This window comes from Cricetulus griseus, chromosome 2 (genome assembly GCF_003668045.3).
Source record: "Cricetulus griseus strain 17A/GY chromosome 2, alternate assembly CriGri-PICRH-1.0, whole genome shotgun sequence".
Classification (NCBI taxonomy): domain Eukaryota; kingdom Metazoa; phylum Chordata; class Mammalia; order Rodentia; family Cricetidae; genus Cricetulus; species Cricetulus griseus.
In genome coordinates this window covers 392,260,591-392,287,020 of record NC_048595.1, presented here as the reverse complement: position 1 = coordinate 392,287,020, position 26,430 = coordinate 392,260,591, and the positions used below count along the sequence as shown (strand labels likewise).

The 26,430-nt window shown below is 43.1% G+C and overlaps 1 protein-coding gene across 3 annotated transcripts in view; it reads right to left on the bottom strand.

Annotated features, from left to right (window-relative positions):
- Positions 1-26,430, bottom strand: part of Ano6 (anoctamin 6) — a 170,541-nt gene that overhangs the window by 92,857 nt on the left and 51,254 nt on the right. For 2 of the 3 annotated variants that reach the window (XM_027396379.2, XM_027396380.2), the window contains one exon: positions 10,266-10,348. In XM_027396379.2, coding sequence (XP_027252180.1) covers positions 10,266-10,348 — 83 coding nt within the window. Of the gene's footprint in view, positions 1-10,265; positions 10,349-10,832; positions 10,858-26,430 lie in introns of those variants that run through there. The other variant, XM_035440838.1, reaches the window with a different exon arrangement.

The following is a 26,430-nucleotide window of genomic DNA, read 5'->3' as shown; positions in this document are numbered from 1 at the left end:
CTTGGGTACCCACATGCATATGCATATATATGCATATATATGCACACATGAGTAATTTAAATTTTTAAAAGATATCTTTGTAAAATGGATTTTTTATTTAAAAAGCATAAAGAAAGGAAAGACACGCCCTACTTTGTATCGTCATCGACCAACTGCTAATGCCTGTGTCGTGTTTTTACCTCTCTTAATAGTTGTCTTCCCTGTCACCCGCCATGCATTATGGCCTGCTGAGGACTTTGGGCATGCGTGGAACCTCAGTGTGCATGCACAGTCTTCCCTTTAAAAGCTCCAACTTCTCTCTCTGCTTCCTCTCTTCTCTCTGCTTCCTCTCTTCTCTCTCTCTGCTTCCTCTCTTTACACTCTCTCTCTGCTTACTCCTTCTCTGCTCTCTCTGGCTCTCTATGGCGACCGGCCATGGTGGTCAGCCATTACCCCTGTTCTTCTTCTCTCTTAGTCTCCCTACTCTGCCGGGCCATATAATAAACTAGTTAACATGTCAAAAAAAAAATAGTTGTCTTCCCAAAGGGGTCACTCTGAATGGGAGGTGGCTTCACCAACTCTGGGCAGAAGCCTGGGTTTATCTTCTCTGGGGGCCGGTGTGGGCGCAGCCTGGATTTCCATTGACTCCCTGACACTGTTATCACATGCGCAATGCATACAGTGCTTAATTAGCCCAAGGCCTCACCATCCCTCGTTGTCAGCCTTCAGTGTGTACTCTTTACTTACACAGCTACGGTTTATGAATCAGGGGCAAGAGAGTACTTCATATTGATTTGTCTCCTCTGAAAACTGATTTTCATCCATTATCCCACATTCTTCCTAAGATCAATTACCTGGTAAGTGCAACCTTCAGGACCATAGTTGTTCATTTTGTATTTAAAGCCCCCCCCCCCCCGCATTTCCTGACTAAAATCAAAGCCCATGAACATATAGTTGTTTTCACCTACTCCACCTGTCTAATAACTCCATTTAAAAAATAACATGCTCGGGCTCGAATTCTGTCCAGGCTGACATGATCAACCTCCTGCTGGTTCCTGGCGACCTCTTTCTAACATTCATAAACAATATATTTAAAGACCTTCTATAACGTTCTAGGAGACAAACAATCCTGCTTCAACATACTCATCTATCAGTTTGGTCTTTATTCAGTATCTTCCCTAAATCAATGCCCTTCCCCCCAATTTTTTTAAATGTCCCATCTGTCACTTTGGTCTTCTGGTACCTATACCGCCTACATCACCTCACATCACCTCAAGACTACTCATTGTGGCTCTGCACACCACTATCCCAGCTTTGGAATACTCTGGAAGAAAGACATGCAACACCAGCCAGAAAGTTTAAAGCTATCTTGAGCGATCTGACTCCTTTCTGACACTTGGGCAGTCTCACTGTGGCCTAGAACTCCCCATCTTCCTGCCTCCGATCCCAAGGCAGAGATTACAGGTGTACTTCTGTGGCTGCTTGATAGGGCTAAGCCACTTCAACAAAATTCATTTCCATTTGCAGAAGCTTAACAATAGGTTTTCTCTGTCACATCCTATGTGGAACTGGCTTCCTCCCCTTAGGGCCTATTGCTGCTGTCTCCTTGTCTATCACAACTCAAAAAAACAATCAATCAGCTCATGCATATTGTCACACTAAGCATTTGTTGATTTGATGATGTACTTTATTTTTATCTACTTCAGAGTTGTGGGAATGGGGTGCTCGGGTTTGAACTAGGAGCCCTGAGCATGCTGGGCAATCACTATCTCTAGACCAGATTCTCCACTTTTTCTTTTGAGACAGAATCTCAAGTTACCCAGGGTAGCCTTGAACTTGCAAACCGCCTGCCTCGGCTCCCAGGAGGCTTTCGCCAACCGGACTGGCTTATTTTAACAGTTTTAAATTGATGATTTAATGATTAGAATGCTCCAGAATACACAGAATGGGATTTGTTAGCATTTTAAGTTAAGTTGGCTCCAGTGGGTCTGGCCTGGCTCGTCCTATGGTCTAATTACCACCATTTCTCTGGGGAAAGACCTGCATTCCACCGAAGTGACTCAGACAGAAATTTCTGAATGGAATCTTCCCATGTCTGCCTACTTCTGATCCTCCTCCTCAAACCTAATAATTCATAAATCCAGCCTCTGGATCAGCCACACCAAGTGAGTAAGTATTTTTGTACATTCAAGGAGAGTACCTAGTTTATCACCCCCCACCCCAATGCACAGCAAGCTTGTAATGCTGAAAACCTCATGAATGCCAAACACAGCAAAATGGATCAAATGAGCACTTTTTACTGGCTCATTCATCTTTGATTTCACTCCTCTTATGAGAGTCCTTCTGACAAGTCAAATATTAGATTCCCTTGTTTGTGTGCTTGGCATTGGGGGCATCAAGGTCCTTTTCTCTTCCCAGTTGGAAAGGTCGGGGCAGAACACACAGGACAAAGCCATCCTGTACAACTGTTTACACAGGAGAAGTGTGTGCTTCTGAGTGAGGGATTGCTTATGCTGATGGTCTCACATCATTCCCACTGTCCTCATCCTGAGCACCTTGGAATTGGAGGCAGAGTGTGGGACTTTAGTTGATTTGGGAGATTAGCCAGAAAGACCTTGGTCCCATGGTAATGTACTTTTCAATAGCTTCAGTATCCAGTTGCATTAGAAATATCCAAAGGGGTGTGTGTGTGTGTGTGTGTGTGTGTGTGTGTGTGTGTGTGTGTGTGTGTGTGTGTGTATGATTAAAATTATTGATTTGATTTTTGTTCTTGTTTGGCTTTTTTTGTCTTTTGGCGGGGGAGGCAGTCTAGCCTGGAACTCACTATGCAACAGTCTTCCCGCTCAGCTTCCCGAGCACTGGCATTACAAATACAAGCCTTCACAGCCAGCATTGAAACAAACCCCTACCCCACCTATTGGAAACAAAATCTGCAAACAAAATTCTGGTAGATTATTCTCTCAGAAGAACCCCATACCGGGGAGAGGACAAAACTGACTTTTTCACATGGTTACAGACAAGTCATGATCTCAGGAGGAAATCCCTGACAGGGCCATGTGAGCAGAAGGTACTTGAAAGCTCCCAGAGTGGACCACCTACTTCCCCACTGCTGCTCCTGAAAACCCTGCCATCCTCACACTGCCCACTCCATCATGTGTCGCCCTTCACCACAAAGGGATACCCAGCTCTCAGGCCCAGCAGTGCCAGCGCCCTATAGCTCCTCAGCAGCATGGCTGCTCGTTAGCAGTGCTCTTGTCTCTAACTGCCACGGCCAATAAGGACACTGCCATCTCTCAGGAAGGTCCCCTCCCTTTCTGGCCAGTGCCACATTCTTCTGCTGTCATAAAGAGGCCAGAGGCTCAGGTCTGTTTCTAATCACTAATTCCTTTCTTCCTCTTCCTTCTCTTCATTCCTTCTCTGAAGTCACATCATAGTTCCTCCTGCTGGTGACACTGTCTTCACACCCTCTGGCTGAAGCCTTATCTCAATTCTCTCCATGTCTGAGGGACACTATGGGGGGAGGGGCAACCAGATGGGATCACCAGCCCCATTCTGATCTCTGATCTCTCTGCTGCCAAGAAATCCTAGAACCTTTTCCTGTTTTTTTCCTGTTCTCTCCCTCTCTATAACTGCTTCCGCCCTGTGCCCTCTTCACCCTCAGTGGCTGAAAGCAATTGTTAGCTGGTGAATCTCCCAGCCTCCCTTTATGACCCCTAGAATCCTGTATGGGCTTTCTGCTCCAGGTCCTGAGAGATGTGGCTCCTTTCGTGCCAGGTTGACTCCTCCACCTGTGCCCTGAAAACCCTTCCATGCCCTTCTTCTTGAGCCCTTCTTACAGTTTATGAACCAGAATCCATCTTTCCTCCTCTGCCATATTTTGTATCTTGGGTCCCCAAAGGTCCACGTGTTGAAAGCTTAGTCCACAGGGAGCACTCTTGAGGGGGAAGACCCTTTAGGAGGTGGGGCCTGTGAGGTCATTAGGGGTGTGTCCTTAAGACAGTTGTGGATTCTGGCCTTATTTTCACTTTATTTGCTTACAGACCACGAAATGGAAGGTTCTGCTCCACCATGCAACTCCTCATTGCTCCCACAGGCACAAAGCAATTCTTCCAGACAGTCATGGGCTGGAACTTCAAACTCTGGGCCAAAGAAAGCTGTTCCTCTTTCTCTTTGCAAGTTGCTTAGCTGAGGTATCTGGAAAGCTGACACATGCCCCCTCAGTTATAAGCATCTGATACTTCAGCAATCACCTTTCCCAAGTCCTTTCTGGAACATTCCAAATTCAAAAAAATGTCAACCAGGCTGGCATCTACACCCGCAGACCTGGAGGCCTCATGTCCATGATCTTCGGCTTTATTTTGCAAACACCTCCTAGCTCTTTCACCCTCAGCTTGCTTTGCTGATCTGACTTGAGACAATCCAACTTGGTTAAACCATTCGCTTGCCTACTCCATCCCTCCCCTCCCCTTGCCTTGCCACCATGCCCTGAATGGCCAAGCACATGGCCATCGTGGTGATCATATTAGTTACTTTTCTACTCAGAAGGGTCAAACACCTGACAAGAAGCAAACTGAGGGAACGAGGGCTATTTCCAGCTCACAGTTAAAAGAGACATGGTTTATCATGACAGGGATGGTGAGGCGGCTGCTCACTGGCAGTCAGCAAAGAAAAAGAAATGGATGCCAGTGCTCAGCTCATTGTCGCCTTCTTATTCAGTCAGGTACCTCAGTCCAGGGAAGAGTGTCACCTAAGCTTTGGGGTGAGTCTTCCTACCTCAGCTAACCCAATCTAGAAACTCCTTTCCCAGACATATCTCCAGTGTGACTCTAGATTTTGTCAGCTGATAGTTACAATCGCTCCTGTCAAAACTCATGTTAGATTTCCCCAGCACACTCATGCTTCCATTCTTTCATGTGACTGTCTCATCACTCCTGCTCTTCAGATCCCTTTTTCTCATCTCCTTCCTCAGTCTTTGCTAATGCTTGTCACCCATGTCACTGGTAAATGAATAATAAGAATAATATCTCAACAAGTTCCTCCTTTCAAATCTAAGCATGAACATCCCTATAGCTATGGGCAATTCTTTTCCCCCTGGATCAAATTACAGCCCCTCTTTGCCCTCTGAACAATGCTGGAGTAGTCTGAGTGAGAATGACCCCATAGGCTCAGGCACTTAAAGACATACCCAATCTGTGGGGCTGCATGTGGCCAAGGATAGCTATGAATGAGACCAACCACTTCTCTCTCTTCCCCCACCCCCTGCTCTCTACCTCCTTCCCGCCCGCCCGCCCTCCCTCCCTCCCTCTCTCTTGGATGCTCAGTGCCTAAGCATGAACTCCATAGGTGGCAGTATCATGTTGCAGTATCAAACAGCTGGCATGCCTGTCAGTCTCCCTGACTTTGCTGTTTCTTCATAGTACATTCTGAACACATCGGAAATGATCTTCGGCCAGGGACTCCTCTGTTGGTGACCCTCCTACCCATCTAGAGAAGGCTCACTTGATCTGAATGAATTTCAAACTTAAAAGTACAACCAAAACCTTCACTATAACCTACAAAGTCCCCAGGTGACTAGTCTTCCTGTCTTCCAATCTACCACAGCAGCCGGGATTTCCTTCTGTGACCACAAACATATCATAAAAGTGTGCATTTCGCCAGGCACTGGTGGCACACGCCTTTAATCCCAGCACTCAGGAGGCAGAGGCAGATGGATCTCTGTGAGTTCAAGACCAGCCTGGTCTACAAGAGCTAGTTCCAGGGCAGCCTCCAAAGCCACAGAGAAACCCTGTCTCAAAAAAAAAAAAAAAAAAAAAAAGAGTGCATTTCAAATCCTCTTTCTAGGCCACTCCTGCTTAGATGTACTTGTTTTCATCTATCCTTCCAAACAGATTGCTCCAGCACCCTGATCAGGCCTTTTCACTTCTCAGTGAGATACACACTAACACTTTATTTACAACCGCCACACACACAGTGGGGCTCAGATCATAAAACAGTCCCTTAGCCTTACATCTCTGAAATCCCGTGTTGTTGTGGTTACAGGCAGATGCAAGGATGTGACATCAAAGTCCTTCACACCCCATCTCTCAACTGTGTGTGCTCAGTCTGTAAGTTCCTGGGTCATTGTCAATAGTTAGGGTTTCTAGAAACAAACATGACCATCACCTCCCGCCATACTGACTCTAATGTCCAACTCCTTGGGACTTGGAATGAAATGAAATCTATAGGGCCAGCCATGACTCACTAGCTTTTGAATGTACCCTGTAGAGCTCTTAACCAGGTATGGGACTGGAAGTCCTGGGCATCCTGGGATTCTGGGACATCCTACCTAGCACGACATTTTTCTGTTCCATTGTCATCAGGGTCTTAAGTTCTAACTTAGGAATCGATCCTAAGTTCCAACTCTGTGGCCTATTTTTATAGCCTCTGGGTTTATTTGTCTTGTTTTTATATTTATTTATTTTGTGGGGGGGCATTCGAGTGCACGCTTGCATGTATGCAAGTCAGTTCTCTCCTTCTACCACCTGGTAATAGTGAGAAAGACAGCATGGAGAGCCTCTGCAGGATGCAAGGTGGCCCAGTGGGTAGAGCTACTTGCTGCCTGACATGAAACCCTGCCCACCTGAGGGTTCTATGAATCCCTAGAACCAATGTAAATGTGAAGGGAAAGAACTGACTCTGTTCTCCACATGAATGGCATGGCATAAATGTCCCTCCCAATAACGATAACAAGTTTGGTTTTGTTTAAAGATAGCAGTAAGGGGAAGACAATCCTAATAAAATGTTAACTATTTTCACTGTACTCAAGCAAAACTGCACCAGGACTGAAATGGTTGCCTACTATACAAGATCACCAAGTTTCTCTGTAAACCAGTATTTAGCCTTTTCATATTGACACCCTCCCACACATCTGCCCTTACCCCACAGTGGGTATATATCAACATTTCTAGTTTCAACATGTTCCCAGTTCCCACAAGTCAGAGATCACAAGAACACATGCCCCTGGTGTCTACAACTCTGTTCACTCTGTTAACTTTGTAGCATTCTGGCTAACTAGATGGTTTCAGCCTGCAAAGGGAGCAAAAAGCAGCAAGAGTAAGTACCTGTGTGTGGGAGTGAGGAGGCAAAGCAGAGGCTACAGGAGGAAGAGGGAAGGGCAAGGAAGCTGCTGCTGTCTTTAGGCTACAGGCAGCTAAGGATGTCCGTCTACTGAGGATTAACAAAGACCCTATCACAGTCTGGCTCAGCCTGAGACTCACGCTAGACACATAAGCGTGTCATTTCTTCTAATAGCAGTGACCAAGGCTAGTCAGCAAACACTGCTCTAAAATAGATCTTGTAAAGGAAGCAAACTGAAGAGCATTCTATTCTTCCCCCTGTAGAACAAACTAGATAAATAACTGTTACATAAAAACCACCAGCTCTTGATCCGCCCAAAATCTCAACTATTTGAGAATAAGGCTTGAGTAAACACACTCTGTGGCTTCCTACAATTGGGCAAACTGCAACTGAACCGCCAAAATGCCAGGTTGAGGGAAACAAAACAAAACAAAAAATCATGACTTTTCCAACTTCTTTTGTTTTTCCCAGTATGGTTTGCAACTGTACTCTACCAATAGGTCCCCTGACTCCCAGGTCCCATCATCAGCCCCAATTTAAAGATCTGGTTTGCATCAACTTACCTGATGTCCTGGCATCAGGCTGGCTCACCTGTCCTTAAGAGCAGAGCTCTGTCTTCCCTAACACTACACTCTCCTCCTGCCTACATAAAGGGCTTCTCTTAAATATAACACGAGGCGCCCTGGAGTGTCCTAATCCCAAGGGACCTCCCTCTATACCCTGCTTGTTTACCATAGAGACAGCATCTGGTAATACATGTTTACTACAGGGCCCAGGAGTACCGGCAACAATGGGACTGGAAAGGAAACACAAGCAGCCATTTACAAACTTCAAAAGAACTTGTGTGTCATGAGCATCACAAACAGGTAAGGTGATGGCAACATGAAGAATTCTTTCCTGAGGTCCCACGCCAGCAGAGGAGCTATTTATTAGCAGTTGGCTGCTGCCTGAGGGAGAGTCCATTTCCTTCAGGGATGTGCATCCCCCCCTCCCTACTCTGGAAGTTGCCCGCGCTTCAGTGGATGGCCCTATACCTGTAGGCACATACTGTGCACATATTAGAAGCACTACCTGGACTCAGTAGGTTAAGCATAAGAGGAAATGAGGTTGGGAGGGAGATGTGGTGGTGGACAGTCAGATTTGGAGGGGGAAGTAGAGGGTGGACATGATCAAAAATATTATATATACATATATAATATTTGATATACACATGCATACATATATGCAAAGCTCAAAGAATACATTTAAAAATACGTTTTAAAAAGCAATTCCTTCCTGGATGGTATGAATGTATAATAGAGAAAGACAGTAACCAGCGCCTCGACACACTGCTGAGGAAACTGCCATTTTCATGCAGAGAATGGAGGTAAAGCCTGTGTGTTTACGGGGCACACCAGCACCTTGCTGCACACAACTCTTGCTACATTCGTTATGATGCTTTATAAATTTTCAATTAAAAGCAGTTCAGCGGGGTAAAAGATGAGTGGCTCTCTGCTTTCGCGATGTGGGACTAGCGGAGTACACTCACGGTTCCCCTTCAATGGCACTCACGCTGACGGTAACAGGGAGTCACTGAATGCCAGGTCTCCGTATTACAGTCATGGGCTTTTCACAGCAAGGACACCATGGAAGCGCTGCTCTCAAATGAAATGGCACTGTGGGTACAGTTTTTATGTACAATTCCTGTCAGTCCACAGCACTGTCTTGTTTCTATACTCATGGCTCAATATAGCAGGCAATCCACAAAGAGTGAGAGACAGGAAATAGAAGAATCTGTGATGTAGTCACACTCTGCCAACTACTGGAACGGTGAAGGTATATCACACTTTGAAAATAAACCCTCCAAAAACTAGGCACACACACACACACACACACACACACACACACACACACACACACACACAGAGAGAGAGAGAGAGAGAGAGAGAGAGAGAGAGACAGACACACACACACACACACAGATAGAGAGAGGGGGGGAGATACACAGACTCACACACACAGACACACACACACACACACACACACAGAGAGAGAGAGAGAGAGAGAGAGAGAGAGAGAGAGAGAGAAAGAGAGGGGGGAGATACACAGACTCACACACACAGACACAGAGAGAGAGAGAGAGAGAGAGAGAGAGAGAGAGAGAGAGAGAGAGATACACAGAGAGAGAAGAGAGAGAGAGAGAAGAGAGAGAGAGAGAGAGGGAGAGAGAGAGACACAGACACACACACACACACACACAGAGAGAGAGAGAGAGAGAGAGAGAGAGAGAGAGGGAGAGGGAGAGGGAGAGGGAGAGAGAGAGAGATACACAGACTCACACACACAGACACACACACACACACACAGACACACACACACATAGATACACACCTTGATCATGCACACAAACACACACACATTTCCACTTCGAAAGTAAATGGTAGACAAGTTATCTACAGCAATGAAAAAACTGGGTAAATGCAGGTGAAGGCTGCTGTGCTTTCCCACTTCTCTGCTATGAGTGGGAGAGTCAAGGACTTTAGGAGCCTAATATAAAATCTGCTTTGAAAGGCATTCTGCAAGGCATCCTACATGCTTAATTTTCTTTAAACAAGGCACTAATAAAATCACAGTGGCATCTAATACCATTCATTTTTAATTCCTTGAGGGTAGGAGCCATGGCTAATCTTCAATGTCTGGCTGAGTGGGGACATTAGTTTCCCTCTTGGTAGAAACAACCAATAATATATTCCTAGTCCTACCAGGTTGCATTACTGAAGGTAATGAGAAATGGGCTTTCCATGGTGAGTAACAGCACCCAGGCCAGAGCATTGTCTGCGCTCAGTCAAGACTGATTTCCAAGGTTAAGGAGAGCAGAAACTGACAGCTACAGACCCAGCCACTGAAGCAGGAAATGTTGGAAACATCTCGCTCCTTTACTACGGAAAGAGTTCCTGTCAGTGGGCGCATATGCAGCGTGAAATCAAACTCAAAGCTCCCAATTCGGGGATGCTCAAGTTCCATCAACCAGCTCCTCAGAGACACCAGAGACCAAACAGTCATGGGTAGGAAGAGTGGGGGGCGCCCCCCCCATTAGAAGGGGGGGGAGATTGAACCATTGAAGAATAGGATTTATTTTTCACAGAAAATCTTTCTTGATGACAAGTAACAATTTAAGATGAAATACTTACAAACTCTGGAGTTCGGAAATCCTGCTGGTTCTCTAGCGAGCCAAAGGTAGGACAGACAATTGTCTGGTCGAAGTTTTCCAACACTGAAAATAAAGGAGTAAAGAAAATAAGCCAAGTGCAAATTTCCCTGGATACACCCAGCGACAGGAGGGAAGAGACTCAGCATCTTTGGCCCATCTGCAGGTTGAGATATTCACACTCTCCACGACCGAAATCTGTATCAACTATTTCATCCATGTGGCTAGGTCTCAAAATGCTCCAGGCTGTGTCGAGCATGGAAAATTACCAGCCTCTACACAGCAATTAAATGTTGAGTGCAGCTAAGGAACTCATTATCCTGCTAGCCTCTCGGGGAACTCTTGAGCCAAATGAGGACAGTCATTTTCTGTTTTAAAATATATTGAGAAGCAGCACCTGATAGACATTTAATGGGAGCCAAATAAAATCTTCCAGTAGGTATTTTAACTAGTCACAAACAAGTAAAATTAATTACAATAATACCATTTAACCCATAACCACCCATTAACATTTGAATACATTATCCATATTAAAAAATCATCAGTGAACCATTTTGCATTTTTTCTGGGAATAAGTCTTTGGGATCCAGGGTGAACCATTAAAAACATATCTCAGGACAACAGAGCCACAACCCAAAGGGTCAGAAGCCACAGTGACTACCGGCCACTGTATTAGGTGACTACAGAGTTAGGCGAAGTAGAGGAGCCAAGTCCAGGAAGTGGGTCATTCCATTCATGTCTATCCCTGTGGTGTCATCAAGACTCTGCCACAAATATAGGGGCTGGCCCAGTGGATAGGACACCCAGAAAGTCATCTGCACAGTGTGGCTCTAGATCAAAGACCATTAAAGAAGCCAGAAGTGAAGGACTTCATAAAGGAAATGTTGGGTGCTGGAGGTTGGTCAAGAGCAGAGAACTTGCCTGGTTCAATCATGAGCACTTAAAGAAACAGGAAATTTCAAGTAACAGTAAAATGTTCGATTATACTAAGAGTTACTACAAAGCCATATAACTTTGACTTTGTAAACAACAAAAGGAGTCCTTAATGTAAAAAGGTAGGAAATAATAGTTAAGAACACTGAAAGATCACCCACTGTTTACAGAGGTTTACTTAGGTACTCTCTTTTATCAACAGGCCCACATCTCTTCAGCATGCCACTGACATGAAAGAGGACAAGGTTAAAGATGTCAAGAGGGCTGGGCACACAGAGCTATCCATAGCACACAGCCTCCAATAGTCCTGACAGAGCAGCTAGACAGGGCTTTAGTTTTCCCTGCAGAAGTGCTATGAATTTTATAAGTCACTACACACCTGACTTCTAACAGGTTTTATGAAATAGCTGGTTCCCACTGATAAAAGAAAAAAAAATTTCTTTTCAGTGGCCTAAAAAAGAACAGCTCAACTTGCCTAGTGAGATCCATGAGAGACTATGATTGTTTACAAAGCCAAGTTATCAGCAAAAGGGAGAGAATTCATCTGTTCAAAAAAAAAAATCAGAATTATATTTTAGGTTCACACTGAATACCTTTGTTTGTACACTTAACTCATGTATTAGTATCCCCTATGACCTGAAAAGAAAGGCTAGTGCATGGGACAGCGCAAGCAGGGAGCCACTTCTTCTGAAGAGGCCATCAGAAGATCCCCTCTGTAAGAACCAGGGAAGGCATGGGAAGCAGAGGTGAGAGAAGGCTCGAAGGCATCTCTCGAGGGTGACAATCAAGGCAGGTGCCTCTGAATAGCCCAGGAGGCTGCAATTTCCACATAGTCAGTTAAGTTCAGATTATTCCAACAGCCAAATAATAGTTGTCCAAAATAATTACATTTCTGCAGACTACCTTCATAACTTCCTAAAACAGGGTTTCTTGATCTGTGAGTCATAACCACTTTGGTGGTCAAACAACCCTTTCACAGGAGTATCTTGCATATCAGATATTTACAATTCCTAACAGTAGCCAAATCCCAGTTATGGAGTAGTAATGAAAACAATTTTCTGGCTGGGGGCCATAAGGAACTGTATGAAAGGGTCACTGCATTAGGAAGGTTGAGAATTGCTGTCCTAAAACACGATTGTCTATACATCAGGCTGTAAGAAGTTCTGTACAGATGGAGTACAGCTTGGTTCACACCTGGAATTAAAGACCTAACCTTTCTACAGCATTAACTGTAGAGACAGACAGTGAAGATAACACAAGCGGGGTATTTATAATATATTGCTTTATAAAGTTAATGAAACATCGTACTTGCACATATTTTTATACAACCCCTATAAATCTGCTGGCGTGACTTCATTTGACATCTTATCTAGATTCCTACAGGATGAGATGTGCAATTTATCTCTTGTGTAATGGAGGTCAAAAGCTCAGTGGCTTTTCCTTTTGTTCCTTTTCTTCTCCATTGGAAAGGGAGATTTAAGAAGGTATTCATTTTGCCTAGTGACTGAAGAAACAAGACATAGTGCCCAGGTGTTCCATTAAATCACAAGCAAGGATGCAGAGGAAAAGATTTGTGAAAAGTATAAAACTGCTTAGAGTTCTAGTTATTCGCATAATGGAAACAAACATAGTCAAAGGTAATGTCAACAAAGAAGAGACACTGAATTTGAGTAAATAAAAACAAAAATGGCTTTACTGAAATACCATGTTAGCAGGACAAAGCCATGGCTATTTCTCCCAGGACCTACCACAGCTGAGAAGTAGATGATACAGGATGCAATACAATAATTAATCTATTAAAACAATGGGTAACACTTCTGAGACAACAAATGTACTCATTTTTTTTAAACTAATTTTACTTAATAGCTTTTGAAATATTAAGAACACTGGTTCCTCTTGCAGAGGACGCAGATTCAATTCCCAGCAACCATGTGGTGATCCACAACCCTGTGGAACTCTAGTTCCAGGAGATGCGATGCTCACTTCTGACCTCCAAAAGTGCTAGGCATGCATGAGGTATACATACATGCAGGCAAAACACTCACATACATACATACATAAAGTAATCTAAAAGGGGAAAGGGAAATACCACCAACTGTATTACTACAAGTAAAAACCAAATCAGTGAATGTTTAGGCCAAAAGAAGCCCATAAAATATCTACTTTTGATAAATATAATAATAAATCAATCACCTAACAACTATCATAAATGAAAGGATGTGAGTAATTTTTTAAAACTTTATCGATACAGTTTGTATAATAAAGTTTGAAGGTAAAACTGTAAAACCAAGGACCCAATAAAACCAGAGGTTTGGCCATATTAATAACAGGACACTGGCAGCCTCTCCAAACATGACAGTCAGGTGGTTACTTGTGTACTGATTAGAAAAGGAGTGACTTGAATTTACTACCCTGACTATGCAATAGATATAACCTGTACTGCAACAGTGATTAAGATTGTGATACAAAGTAGCCAATAAAGAATCATTACCTATAATCTTATAGCTTTGACAACCTACTACCTAACAGAAGACACACTCAGGAAATCCATGGATGAAAACCAAAGTGGCTGATAAGCAGGGCTCTGGAATAAAGTTGATTTGAATGAAAAGATGCTGTATCTAACATACAGCGCCAGCAGGGGCAAGGAGTCGGCTCTCACTAAGTTGTTTAGGAATGTGGCTGCTTATCACTGAAATGGTCAAAGACACAGCAAGTATATGAGAAAGCAGGTAAAGCCAGGCCTGAGCTGGGGGTGTGGCTCTGGCGTAAAACTTCTGCCTATCATGTGCAAGGCCCCAAGTTCAACACCCAGGACTGGAAAGAAAAGGAGAAGAATGGCAGGGCTAGGTGCTGGGAAAACAACGAGGAGGAGGAGGAAGAGAAGGAGGAAGGTGGTGCTGGGACAATAATAACAACAATAAGAAGAACAAGAATGGTAGGACCAGGTGCTGGGGAAAAAAATTAAAAAATAAGAATGGCAGTGCCAAGTGCAAAGGGCCTGGACTAAGGACCTTGACGGGTCCTAACACTACCTGCTGAGAGCTGATTATTATCACTGGATTCATCCCAAGCTGGTGATAAAAATTCCCCTGGTGATGTCACAGGGCTATGCAAAGATACAAGTGACATTTCAAAAGCATGCTGCTAGAAAAAAAAAAAAAAGAGAGAGAGGTCAGAGAGAGAACAGTTAAAAGCACCAGCTGACCTTCCAGGGGACCTGGGTTCAATTCCCAGCACTCACAGCATCTGTGACTCCAGTTCTAGGGGATCCAGAGCCCTCTTCTGGCTTCCCAGGGAAACTAGACATAAACTTGGTGCACCCACATACATGCAGGCAAAATAACCATACTTTAAAATAATAATTTTAATTGAACACTATGTAAACGTAAATTAACTTTGCATATTAAAAACTCAATGATGTAAAAAATGAAAATGCAAAATTACTGGGCATACTAATCTGTACCCGGCATTTCCAAAAGTCTGATCTATTTATTCTTTTATTTTTTAAAAAAAGATTTATTTATTTATCATGTATACAGCGCATGCCAGAAGAGGGCACCAGATCACATTACAGATGGTTGTGAGCCACCATGTGGTTGCTGGGAATTGAACTCAGAACCTCTGGAAGAGCAGTCAGTGATCTTAACCCCTGAGCCATCTCTCCAGCCCGATCTATTTATTCTTATTTTCATCTTTATTCCCTTAGATGACGAATAATAATTTCAGGTTGTCAGTCATCTCAAGTCACCAGCTAAAAGTTAAACTGTGAATCAGTTGGACTCCAAACTGTACATCTTTTAGATATTTTACTTTTGTCTTCTGGGTTGCTAAGAATAATCCAAGGATACCCCCCTAAATATGAGTTGATAAGAGATTAAAGTAGCATTGAAAATAGAACTCAAAAGAATATCAGAGAAAAACTGTGTCGACATATGGCCAGCTAGAAACAGATTAACATGCCAAGTGAAGTGACACAGCACTTAAAAGGTATTGGCAGAATCAGGTGTGTAGACCCAGCCTTGACTACATAGCAAGTGTTGCAGCCAGCCTGGGCTACATATGAAATTCTTCATGTAAAAATAAAGAAACAGACAAACAAACACATCTTGAAAACCAAGGAGAAAAAAAAAAACAATAAAATTGACAGCAGTTACAACTAAAGATCATTCATTATGCAGAAGCTCTACAAAATAAAGAAATGCTGGCAAGCCTACAGACTCATGATCTAGGTGAGAAGCATGTGCATATATAATTATAAGTAATTATGTAATTATAAGTAATATATGTAATTCCTTATACATGGACTGTTTGTGGTGCCAGGGATTGAATACAGACCTGAAGAGTACAGCCACGATATGTGCACAAATGACCCCAAGAATAGTAAAGAAGTTACCTTCAAAAACTCCATGATGTACAACTTAAAAAAAAAAAACAGTAAGTCAAAGGAATGACCCACTTCCCTTTGGGAAAATGGACATGTTTATATACCCAGACGGGGCAGGAGGTCTAGTAAGTAGCCTAGCAGGATGTTGTACAACTGGAATTTTTTTCTTCCACTTGATAGAAGCCTCAGGAATTTGAATCTTAGGGAACTTGATACTTGATCACAAAGCCAGCCTTCACCAGCCGCAATGCAAACACACTTGGGACATTCTTCCCAGCATGCTCTGGTTTCCAGAAGTGCTAGCCTGCTCCACCTCACCCCTACATCACTTAACTACCCAGCCATCCTGGACATTTGGTCTCCAGCTTCCAATGTCCCTTTCTCTGGTCTCAGTTTAACAGGATCCACTGTAATTTGGTGACAAGCAAGGTCGTAAGGTTATAGATGGTCACATCAGGATTTTTAAAATAGGGTCACTCAGGGTCATACCCGGAAAGAATATTAATAGTGGAACTTGAAAGTTAGTTTTTGTCAATTTAACACAAGCTAATTTCACGGAGGAAGAACAACTTCAGTTTAGGAATTGCCTCTATCAGACTGGTCTGTGCTGGTCCCATTCCTAGACAGATGGACCTGGGGTGTATAAGAAAGGCAGCTGAGCAAGCCAGGAGAAGTGGTAAGCAGCATTCCTCCATGGCTTCCTTCGGTCCCTGCATCCAGCATCCTGCCCTGAATTCCCTCAGCCATAAACTGTTGTTACCCAAAGGTAACAAGGTGAAATAGACCCTTTCCCCACCAAGTTGCTTTTAGTGAGTGTTTTATCACAGCAATAAAAGCAAACTAGAGCAGAAACATGAAATACAGAGATGGGAATGTTCTTGAAGGGGTGCCATGCTGTTTTACTACACAGGGCCCTAGACTGGAATAGTAAGGCCACCACAAAGTCTATCTCCACAGCTCAGGCAGAGCTCTTAACTGTCAGTGTTCTTATCAACAAAATACAGATTATGATGTGTTCATCAAAAGGTCAGCCTGGAGAATAAACTCACTGAGGCAAATACAACAAATCCTATAAAATACTGGCTGATACTTTATGTTTCATAAAGGCTTTTTTTTTTTTAAACTGGATTTCAATGCCCTTACCCTTGTTTGAAACCAGTTTTCCTTCTGCCGTGTATCTTGATCATCTGATCATCCCTACTCTTCATCTCCTTCTTAAATTCTAAACTAAATGCAGGCATAGGAAGGGGAGGAGTTAATTTACTTAATATTTTTGAATGGCAACAATGTCCCAAGCACTCCTGGATACATCTCTTAAATGAAAAGAAAAATTAATTAGAAAATATCTTTGCTAAATCTGGATGTTTCCATCTGAACCCTACCTTGGTACTGGCATGGACTCTAAACCACTGTGAATTTGAAATACAATAATGTGCTTTCTGCATGCAGTCAACACAGGAATGCAAATGCCAAATTCATACTGCAGGTTTCCACACAGCACTTTGTCTTCTGTCCTGCCCCTCCCCCTCTAGCTTTTCCCAACACAGATAATTTTGGAATTATCTACTCACCTACTTCTGAAAATAAGAAGTGATGGAGAGGGAGGGAGGCTGGGAGGATATCATTCATGAAAATCTTTTTTTTTTTTTTTTTTTTTTTTTTTTTGGTTTTTTGAGACAGGGTTTCTCTGTGTAGCTTTGGAGCCTATCCTGGCACTCGCTCTGGAGACCAGGCTGGCCTCGAACTCACAGAGATCCGCCTGCCTCTGCCTCCCAAGTGCTGGGATTAAAGGCGTGCGCCACCAATGCCCAGCTTTTTTTTTTTTTTAATTTTTTTTAAAATTTATTATGTATACAGTCTTCTGCCTGCATGCCAGCAGAGGGCACCAGATCTCATTCAAGGTGGTAGTGAGACACCATGTGGTTGCCGGGAATTGAAGAACAACCAGTGCTCTTAACCGCTGAGCCATCTCTCCAGCCCTCATTCATGAAAATCTTAACTGTCTCACTAAGGAAGTTTCTCATTCCTGGTGGGGAGTAGGAATATACAATGGTAACATTCTGTGATTTACAGAATTAAATATTTCCCTCAAATCATCCTTCCTCACCATGCTTCCATTCCTGGATGAGTTACATCATGGATGCTGAGATCATCCTCAACTTTTCCATTTCCCTGGATGCTTCCATTCCAGCCGTCAACAAATCTCACTTTTTCTACTTAGACTCATAGCATCTTCTGTCTGGAATGTCTACACTATACCCTCATGGAAACACAGGTGTATTAGGGACAGTCAAGGAACTGACAAATGACAGAACTTGCTATGGGTTCCCTGTCACTCTTGCAGAGCTCTGTCCTGGTTAGGTTTTTTTTGTAATTTGACACAAGTTATAGCCATCCAAGAAGAGGGGACCTTGATTGGGGAAAATGCCCCATAAGATTGTCTTGTAGATAAGCCTATAGTGTCAATTCCTTGATTGATGACTGATGTGGAAGGGTCCAGCCCACTGTGGGTGGTGCCACCCTTGGACATATGGTCCTTGGGGTGCATATGAAGACAAACTCAACAATCCAGGAGGAGCAAGTCAGTAAGCAGTGTTCCTCCAAGGCCTCTGCATCAGTTCCTGCCTTGAGTTCCTGCTTGGCTTCCCATGACAATAGATTGTAAGCTGTAAGCCAGGTACAGAACTCCCTTCCCAAGGTGCTTTTGGCCAGTGGTTTGTCACAGCAATAAGAAAGCACACTAAGACAAAAGTACAATGTTCACAAAAGGGTATTTCTATAACAGACTTGACCGTGTTGTTTGGGGGAGGACTGTGGAAGGAGTTTGGAACCTTGGGTTTGAAAAGCCATTGGGCTATCAGAGTTTACTGAGCTCTTGTGGGAACCTGGAAGATAATGCTGAGAGCAGTGCAGATGATGGAGGAGGCCTGGCTTGTGACGCTCCTGAGGGAACTTGAGGAGATCTTCAAAGACTCTCTCAGGGTGGTTCCTGTGCTATTCTGAATTAAGAGTATGTGCAGATCAGCTGGACCTGAGAAATCAGACATGATTAAGAAGAGACTGCATCACTGAGGTGAAATCTTCTGGGGATGTCCCTCAGGGTCAGTGGTGTCCAGAGGGGACCGAGGCGGCATCTCATGCTGGCAGCTGAATGAGGCAATATGTAACAGCCCCCCACCTCCCCCACAGTATACTGGGCACAAAGGGGACATGGAGAGCAGCTGAACCTGGGCTCTGTGAGAGGCCAGGACAGGCCACTGGTGAAGGTGCAGTCTCAGTGGTTGTGGAGATCCCAGGATGGAAGGGGTCATGGAGAAAAGCTGAGGTGTGGCACCATTTGGCAGGGTCAGAGTCCTCGAACAGAGGCCAGGAGGCCACTGTGGAAGGAGTAGCTATAGAGTGAAGCCTTCCTGACTGAGCCTGTGAAGTATGCTGGGTGAGCTGTGGAGGGCAGGACACAGGAGGTGGAGCAAGGTTATGAGTGAATCCCAGATGCAAGGCATTAAGATGCAGAATGTAGTTCACAATTTGGTTTTACTTTGTTCAGACTGTGGCTAGACACTGGTTCTTACCTCTTGAAATATGAAGTATGTAACCTATTTTTTATTTTACAGGAGCCCACAGTTAAGGAACTATAATTTTTTAGAGATTTTAGACTTTTAGAGGACTTTGGATGTTTTAAAGAGACTACTTTTTTAAATTCTAGTTTGTCTTTAAAAAAAGATTTAATTTATTATGTATATAGTGTTCTGTCTGCATATTTGCCTGCAGGCCAGAAGGCGACACCAAATCTCATTATAGATGGTAGTAAACCACAATGTGGTTGCTGGGAATTGAACTTGGGTCCTCTGGAAGAGCAGTCAGTGCTCTTAACTTCTAAGCCATCTGTCCAGCCATTGGACTGGACTTTTAAAGTGTTGAATTTTTCTTTAAAAACTGTGGGACATTCAAACTTACACTATGTTTGATACTGTAATATTAACATGACATCTTTGGACAAATGAGAAAAGGAAGTTTATGCTTCAGTAATGATATGTTTGTGTGTTGAGTTGACAAGCAGTCAGTTTTGTTGGTTAGTTTTTATCTTTGTTTTGTTTTTTCCCAATTTGACACAAGCTAGAGTCATCAATGTAGAAAATGCCCCATTAGACTAAACTAGTGGGAATTTTCTTGATTGATGAATGATATGGGAAGGCCCAGTCCATGGTGGGTGTTGCCATCTGTGGGTAGGCAGTCCTGGGGTGTATAAGAATGTAACCTGAGAAAACCAAGGAGAGCAAGCCAGTAAGCAGCCGTGACTTCTGCTTCAGTTCCTGCTTCCAGATTCCTGTCCTAGCTTTCCTCTGTGATGGACTGCATAAACTGTAAGCTGAAAAAAAAAAAAGTTCCTCTCTTGCTTTTGTGCATGGAGCTTTATCACAGCCACAGAAAGAAAAGTAGGATGAGTTTCCAGTGCCCTGTAATTCTTCCTAATGAATGTAGTAACTTATGTCAGAAGAAAGCTCTCTTTCCAGACACACGCTGCACTGGGCCACAGTAAGACTTGCATACACAAAGCTGTGGCAAGGTGTCTCTTCTAAACACTATTCTTCACATACTTGGCAAACACTTGCAAGAAGGAAAAGACTCAAACTCCTTCAAACCTCCCTAGGTCTCTAGCACATCACTAAACTCCCCTACCAAGAGCACAAGGCATCCCACAGTAAAGCAAAAATGGGGAGGAAGCCTCTGTCCTTCCTGGCTCCAGTCCAAGAGAAACTATTTCTAGATATCACCTCCATACACAAACAGCAGCATCCCCAAGAAGACCTCCGGTGAGCACTATCCTTGCACACTCCCTGTTTAGTGCCAATTTGGGATCCTCTTATAAATACTTTGTCACCACACCCCTCCCCAATAATTCAGTTCTCAAAATATCTCAGCAGCCGAACATGTCTGCTTCAGAAGAGCTGGAAACACCATCACCTTGTTCATTCTCGTAGCCCACATGGCTAGTTAGTGCTCTTCAGAAACACTGTGTGTGCCGTGAACTCACAATAGACGCACTCAAGCCATTTGTTCTTTTACCAACTTATGCTTTCTAGCAGTCACATATAGACATATTATTGATGTTAGCCAGTTTTCAGTGGACCATCTAGTAGCATTAATTGCACTTTCAATGTGGCACAACCATCACCACTTTATTACCAAATCAATCATCCCAGAGATTCTGCAACCATTAGGCAATAATTCCCAATTCCCCTTTCTCTCACCGGACAATCTCTAAAATCTTTCTGTTTGCCTTCATTTGCCTTCTTCTATTCATTTGCCTTCTTCTACATATGTCATGCACCTGGGATCATACAGTATCTGCCTTTTATTATTTTATGTGCACAGGTATTTGGACTGCATGTATGTTTGGGCACCATGTGCATGCAAGTGCCCCGGAGGCCAGAAGAGGGTATCATATCCCTGGAAACTAGAATTAAGAGATGGTTGTGAGCCACAATGTGGGTGTTGGGAATTAAATCTGGGTCCATGGAAAGAGCAGCCAGTGCTCTTAACCATGGAGCCATCTCTCCAGTCCAATGTCTTAGTTTTTCATTTTAGCATAGTGTTTTGAAGTTTCATCCACCATCCTTTTTTGATTGACTCTATTGTATGCACATACTGCATTTTGTTTGGACACTTATCTGCTCTTGAATACTTGGGTTACTTCTATCTTTGGGCTAGTACAAACAGTGCTTCAGTGGATATTAGCAGAAATCTGAGTCCCTATTTTGCAATTCTTCTGAGTATAAATCTAGGACTGGAACTGGTGAGTCACACAGTATGTCTTAGCTTTTAGAGGAGCTACTGAATTGTTTGCCAAGGTGGCTGGTGTGTGACAATCCCATTCACAGTGTTCTAATGTCCCCATGCCCTTGTTCTTTTCTGTGCTGGTTGTTTTTTCAATAGCAGACATCCCAGTAGGTGTGAAGGGGTCCTGAGGTTTTAATTTGCACTTCTCTAATGACCAGTGTTGCTGTGATACTTTCCACTTGCTACTGGCCATCTGTACATAGTCTTTAGAGACCTGTCAACTCAAGACCTTCCCCAGTTTTAATATGGGTTGTTTTTTTTTGCGGAGCACAGGCATTATTTATGTACTCTGGATATTAAAGACTATCTATATACACAATTTCTGATCATTATTTCTTAAAAAAATCTCACTTCTCAATAATATCCTTTGATGCATGTTTCCAGTTTTGATGAAATTCAATGGTCTGTTTGGTATTCTTTTGTTGCTCAAGCTTTGTGTGTTTCTCCAAGAAGCCACTGTCAAATCCAAGGCCATGTGATCTGTCTTTGTTTTCTTCTAAGAGATTTATGGTTTTGCCTCTTACATTTAGGTTACTGATTGACTTTGAGTTAATTTTTATATAAATTGTGGGACAAGAACTCAGCCTCACTCTTTTTGTGTGTAGAAATCCAGCCAACACAACACCACTTGTTAGAGACCCTGACTCCTCTCTGCCCTTATAGAAAACTCAACCAGCACAAAGGTATGACATTTACTTCTGGACCCAGACTCTGCTGCTGTGGTTCCACACTGCTGATGGCTATGGCTTTGCATTAAGTTTTTAAATCAAGTCATGTGAATCCCCCAATTTTCTCCATTTTCAAAACTGTCTTGGCTACTCTGGGACCCACTGAGGTCCACATAATCAACTTTTATATTTCTATGAATGTTTCTCATTTAATATACACCTTTAAATTAAAATAATCTACTATGTAACAGAAGAACAATGCTATTTGATTGTGCTGGTTTGGCATGGCTTTCTACGTCGTGGCTGCATGAGTTGAGGTTCTATAAAAGACAAATGTATTCATTATAGAAATACTTTCTAATCACCACTGGGAAGGCCTACTATCACTTCACATCTGAGGGGTTCAGTCTCTTAGCCCCCCCCCCCCAGGTTTCCCAACTCACACCACCCTGGCTTTGCAGCTGGCTGCAGCTCAGGTGAAATTCGGTCTAGTCACTGGCCTGTCAGTTCCTCAATTATAGTGACTGTACATGTCCTGGGAAGAGATGAGGACACCACTCTGAACAGCTGTATCCCATAAACTCAAACCATATTTGAGGCATAACTCCATGCCTAATCTACCAGAGAAGGCCTGATTTCAAAACTCAGTTTTTACAGCCTGAAAAAATTAAGACCATAGAAATGAGAAGGGATAACCAACAAAAAGGCATGTACAGGTTCATATACTCTTATTTTAAATCTTTAGGATGAAACTTTTCATCTTGAGAATTTATAAACAAAAGAACTCTTACATGTGCTCACTGCATGTTAAGACGAAGCCTCAGCAGGCCCTGGAACAACAACCTGAAACACTTCATCAAGTGGGCTCACATCTGTCTGGTATAACAATCAGAGGGCTGATGGGAAAATTCCTTCTAGCATTTTCTGAATGTTTACTATAAGAACTAAGAGTGTTTTCCCCACAGGACAGAAGAATGTAAACCCATCACAGCAGACAACCATAGCATGCAGAGCACTAAGCTGGCCAGCTCCTCAGAACTGAAGAGAGAAGGCGACCACAGCCTCATTCACTGCCTCACAGGCTGAATCTCCACTGTACCACCACCACCTAATCACCTACAAACAACTTAGCCTAGGAAATGAATCCTAAATTTGGGTAAAGTGAAAAAAAAATCAGAAATGATACAGTATTTTTCATAATTAGCAGAAAGAAAGTTACCAAAATCTGTATTAGCAGAGGACACACATGTTCTGGCTGTGTTCAGTTTTGTGAGAAATCTGATGCATCACAAAATCTTCAAAATTAGTTATACTTCTTGTTTTTATAATTATAAAGGAAGCAATAATTAGGTGCTTGAATCTTTCAGAACACAGCTGTATGATAATAAAAATGAGTTGTTTTAAATAACTTAGAGGGAGTCACACAGAAAAATTTTAATGTCTTTCAGTGGCGGAGGTGGGTAGGTAGGAAGCTATATTATAAAACTGGTTTGTCTCCAACCCCCCCCCAAAAAAAAAACAAAAACAGAAATTCAAATAGGTATTTGCATATCACGTGTAACAAGGCATTATTTACAACAGTGAATGGTTGAGGCTATCCATGTCTACCAACTGATGAACAGACAGACAAAATGTGGCCTGTACATACAACAGACTACTGCTCAGGATAATGGGAAGGAAATTCAAATATGCTACACCAGGGAGAATCTTGAGGGCATCATGCTAAGTAAAATAAGCAGTCATAAAATGATAAATATAGAATTCCATTTATATGAAGTACTGCAGAGGTCATCTCACACAGATACGAAATGGAATGGTGGTTGTCCTGGGAGGGGACCATGAAGAGCTATGTTTAATGGGTGCAGTTTTCTATCTGCAAGATGAAAAGAGTACAGAGTTGGATGTAGGGGATGGACATACCACAATGTATTTTTTATTTTTTTTTGTCACTGGGCCATATAATTACAAATGGTAAGATGGCACATTTTAGGTTATATATATTTTACCACAATGAAAAACAGTTGCTTAAGAACATCTATTACTTGATGTGGGCTGGACTGCACCAGGCAGCAGGAACTGTCTACAAACAGGGCCAGTCAGCCCATCCCCACACCCTTCAAGCTGAACCCTCTCCAGGCTGGAGACCAGCACCACAGTGGGTGGGAATGGGTGGAGACCTCACATGGTACCAAGATCCCAACTCTCCCTTCTGGCAGGGGTCATATGCCCATAAAGTCTCCAGTGTATGCTTTTCAAAGATGAAACAAAGCTTCTACATATTACAGTGCCTAAGACTTTGTGGAAATAAAAAGTTAAACAACATATGCAGTGCAGAGTCAAGGGATTTTAATTAAAAAAAAAAATAATAACATTTGCACTTTCTACAATGACCATGGAACATGACCACACCAGAAGCACTTCACCTAGAGCATCTACTCTCCATTACACTTTTCACAAAGAGCATTGCAAATGCTTGAATCTCCCTGTCATCCTCCACATCCTTTTTCTCAATGAACCCAATTGGATGAAGGTGCTGCATCCTGGAATGAGCTACTTCTCCACTACCTTGGGCCTAGAAAAGCAGCTATGACTCAGAGTCGTTCAGGCATCCCAATGCCTATTTCTCATCTAAGTTCTTTCTAGCCATAATCATGTCATCTAGGGTTAGGGTTAGCATCCCTTGGCAGCCCTAGCTGGCAGGATCAATACCATGACTATTGCTGTATTTCTAAGGAGGCATAGAGATGTCAAGCACTGTGTCTAAAGCCACAGAGCTAAGCTCTGTGGGATCTGAACCCAGGAGCTCAGGATTCGGATCTCTGTGATGATATATTGTTTATGATTTATAAAGCTTACCTGAAAATCAGAAAAGCAAAGTGGCCAGCCAGTAGCTCTTAATTCTACCAAGGCTGAAATGGAGATCCTGTCTTCCCTGTGACTGGAAACTGAGCTCCCATGAGAACCTTTGCTTCTTCCTTATACACCTCCCTAGTGCTAGGATTAAAGGCATGAGTTCTCTTTCTCTTTTAGAGTGACTCACTCTCATGTAGCCCTGGGTGGTCTTGAACTCATAGAGACCCATCTGCCTCTGTCTCCTGAGTCCTGGAATTAAAGGGATTAAAATACCAACACTGCCTGGCCTATATGGCTAGCTAGTATGGATAGCTTTGCATTCTGATGCCCAGGCAAGCTTCATTAAATCATAAACAATATATCACCACAGTGAAGATGGAGTTTCTGTCCTGCCTGGCCCCACAGCCATTTTGTCCCAAATAAACACATAGAGGCTTTTATTAATTATAAACTGTTTGGCGGATGGCTCAGGCTTCTTGTTGGCTAGCACTCACTTTAACTATGTATTGCCACGAGGCTGTGGCTTACCTGTAATGTTCAGGTATGTTACTCCTTCAGCAGTTACATGGCATCTCCCTGGCAACTCCTCTGTGTTCTGCTTCCCAACCTTCTCCTAGTCTGGTAGCTCCACCTATACTTCCTGCCTGGTTAAATCCTGCCTGTCCATTGGCCAAAACAGCTTTATTCATTGACCAATAAGAGAAACATATATGTCCAGCCTACAGAAGGACCTCCCCATCACCACAGATCTCTACATACCGCCTTTGGGTCTTCCACCATTCTGCCACCTTCCTCTCTGTACTCTCTACTGCATCCTAACTCCTCAATGAGTCTGAGTTCTCTGAGCCACAGTGTTCCCCTTGTTCACAGCTGAACAAGAGTACAGCAGTGTCTGGACTGTTTGGCATTCCGTAATGTCCTGCTAATGGCTCCGCAGATGAATGTACACTCTCTATATGGGTAGTAGTTAGAGGCAGGCAGATCTGAACTCAGACCCCAGGCCTACCACTTTCTAACTGACCTGGGCAGCATGAACTTCACTGTTAGCGTCTAAGATGGGGCAATCCTTCCCCCTCAGGCTTGTTTTGAATCAAGTACAGTGTGTGTGATGTTTAGCTTGGTGCCTGGGAAATGACCAGCAAGCTCTCATCTGCAAATAAGGAAAAAAAATGCAAATGAGTAAGTTGAGAAAGAAGCTACCAACAGCTTATTACATGCCTTGTTCCAGCAAAAATTAAGGAAATATAGGGCTGAGAATGGAGTTCAGTAGTAGAACCCACACCTCCATCCTATACTACAGAAGATAGGAATGCATATAAATGTGTAAATGGCCCCCAAATGAAGAGAATTCAAACAAGCAAGCTCCATCTAAATCCCATTTGTATGCACTCTCCATGGAGTGCTTTTCTAAGTTTTGGATATAAGGAACTGTTTTAAGTCACTAGTTAATAAATAACAGACTAGGG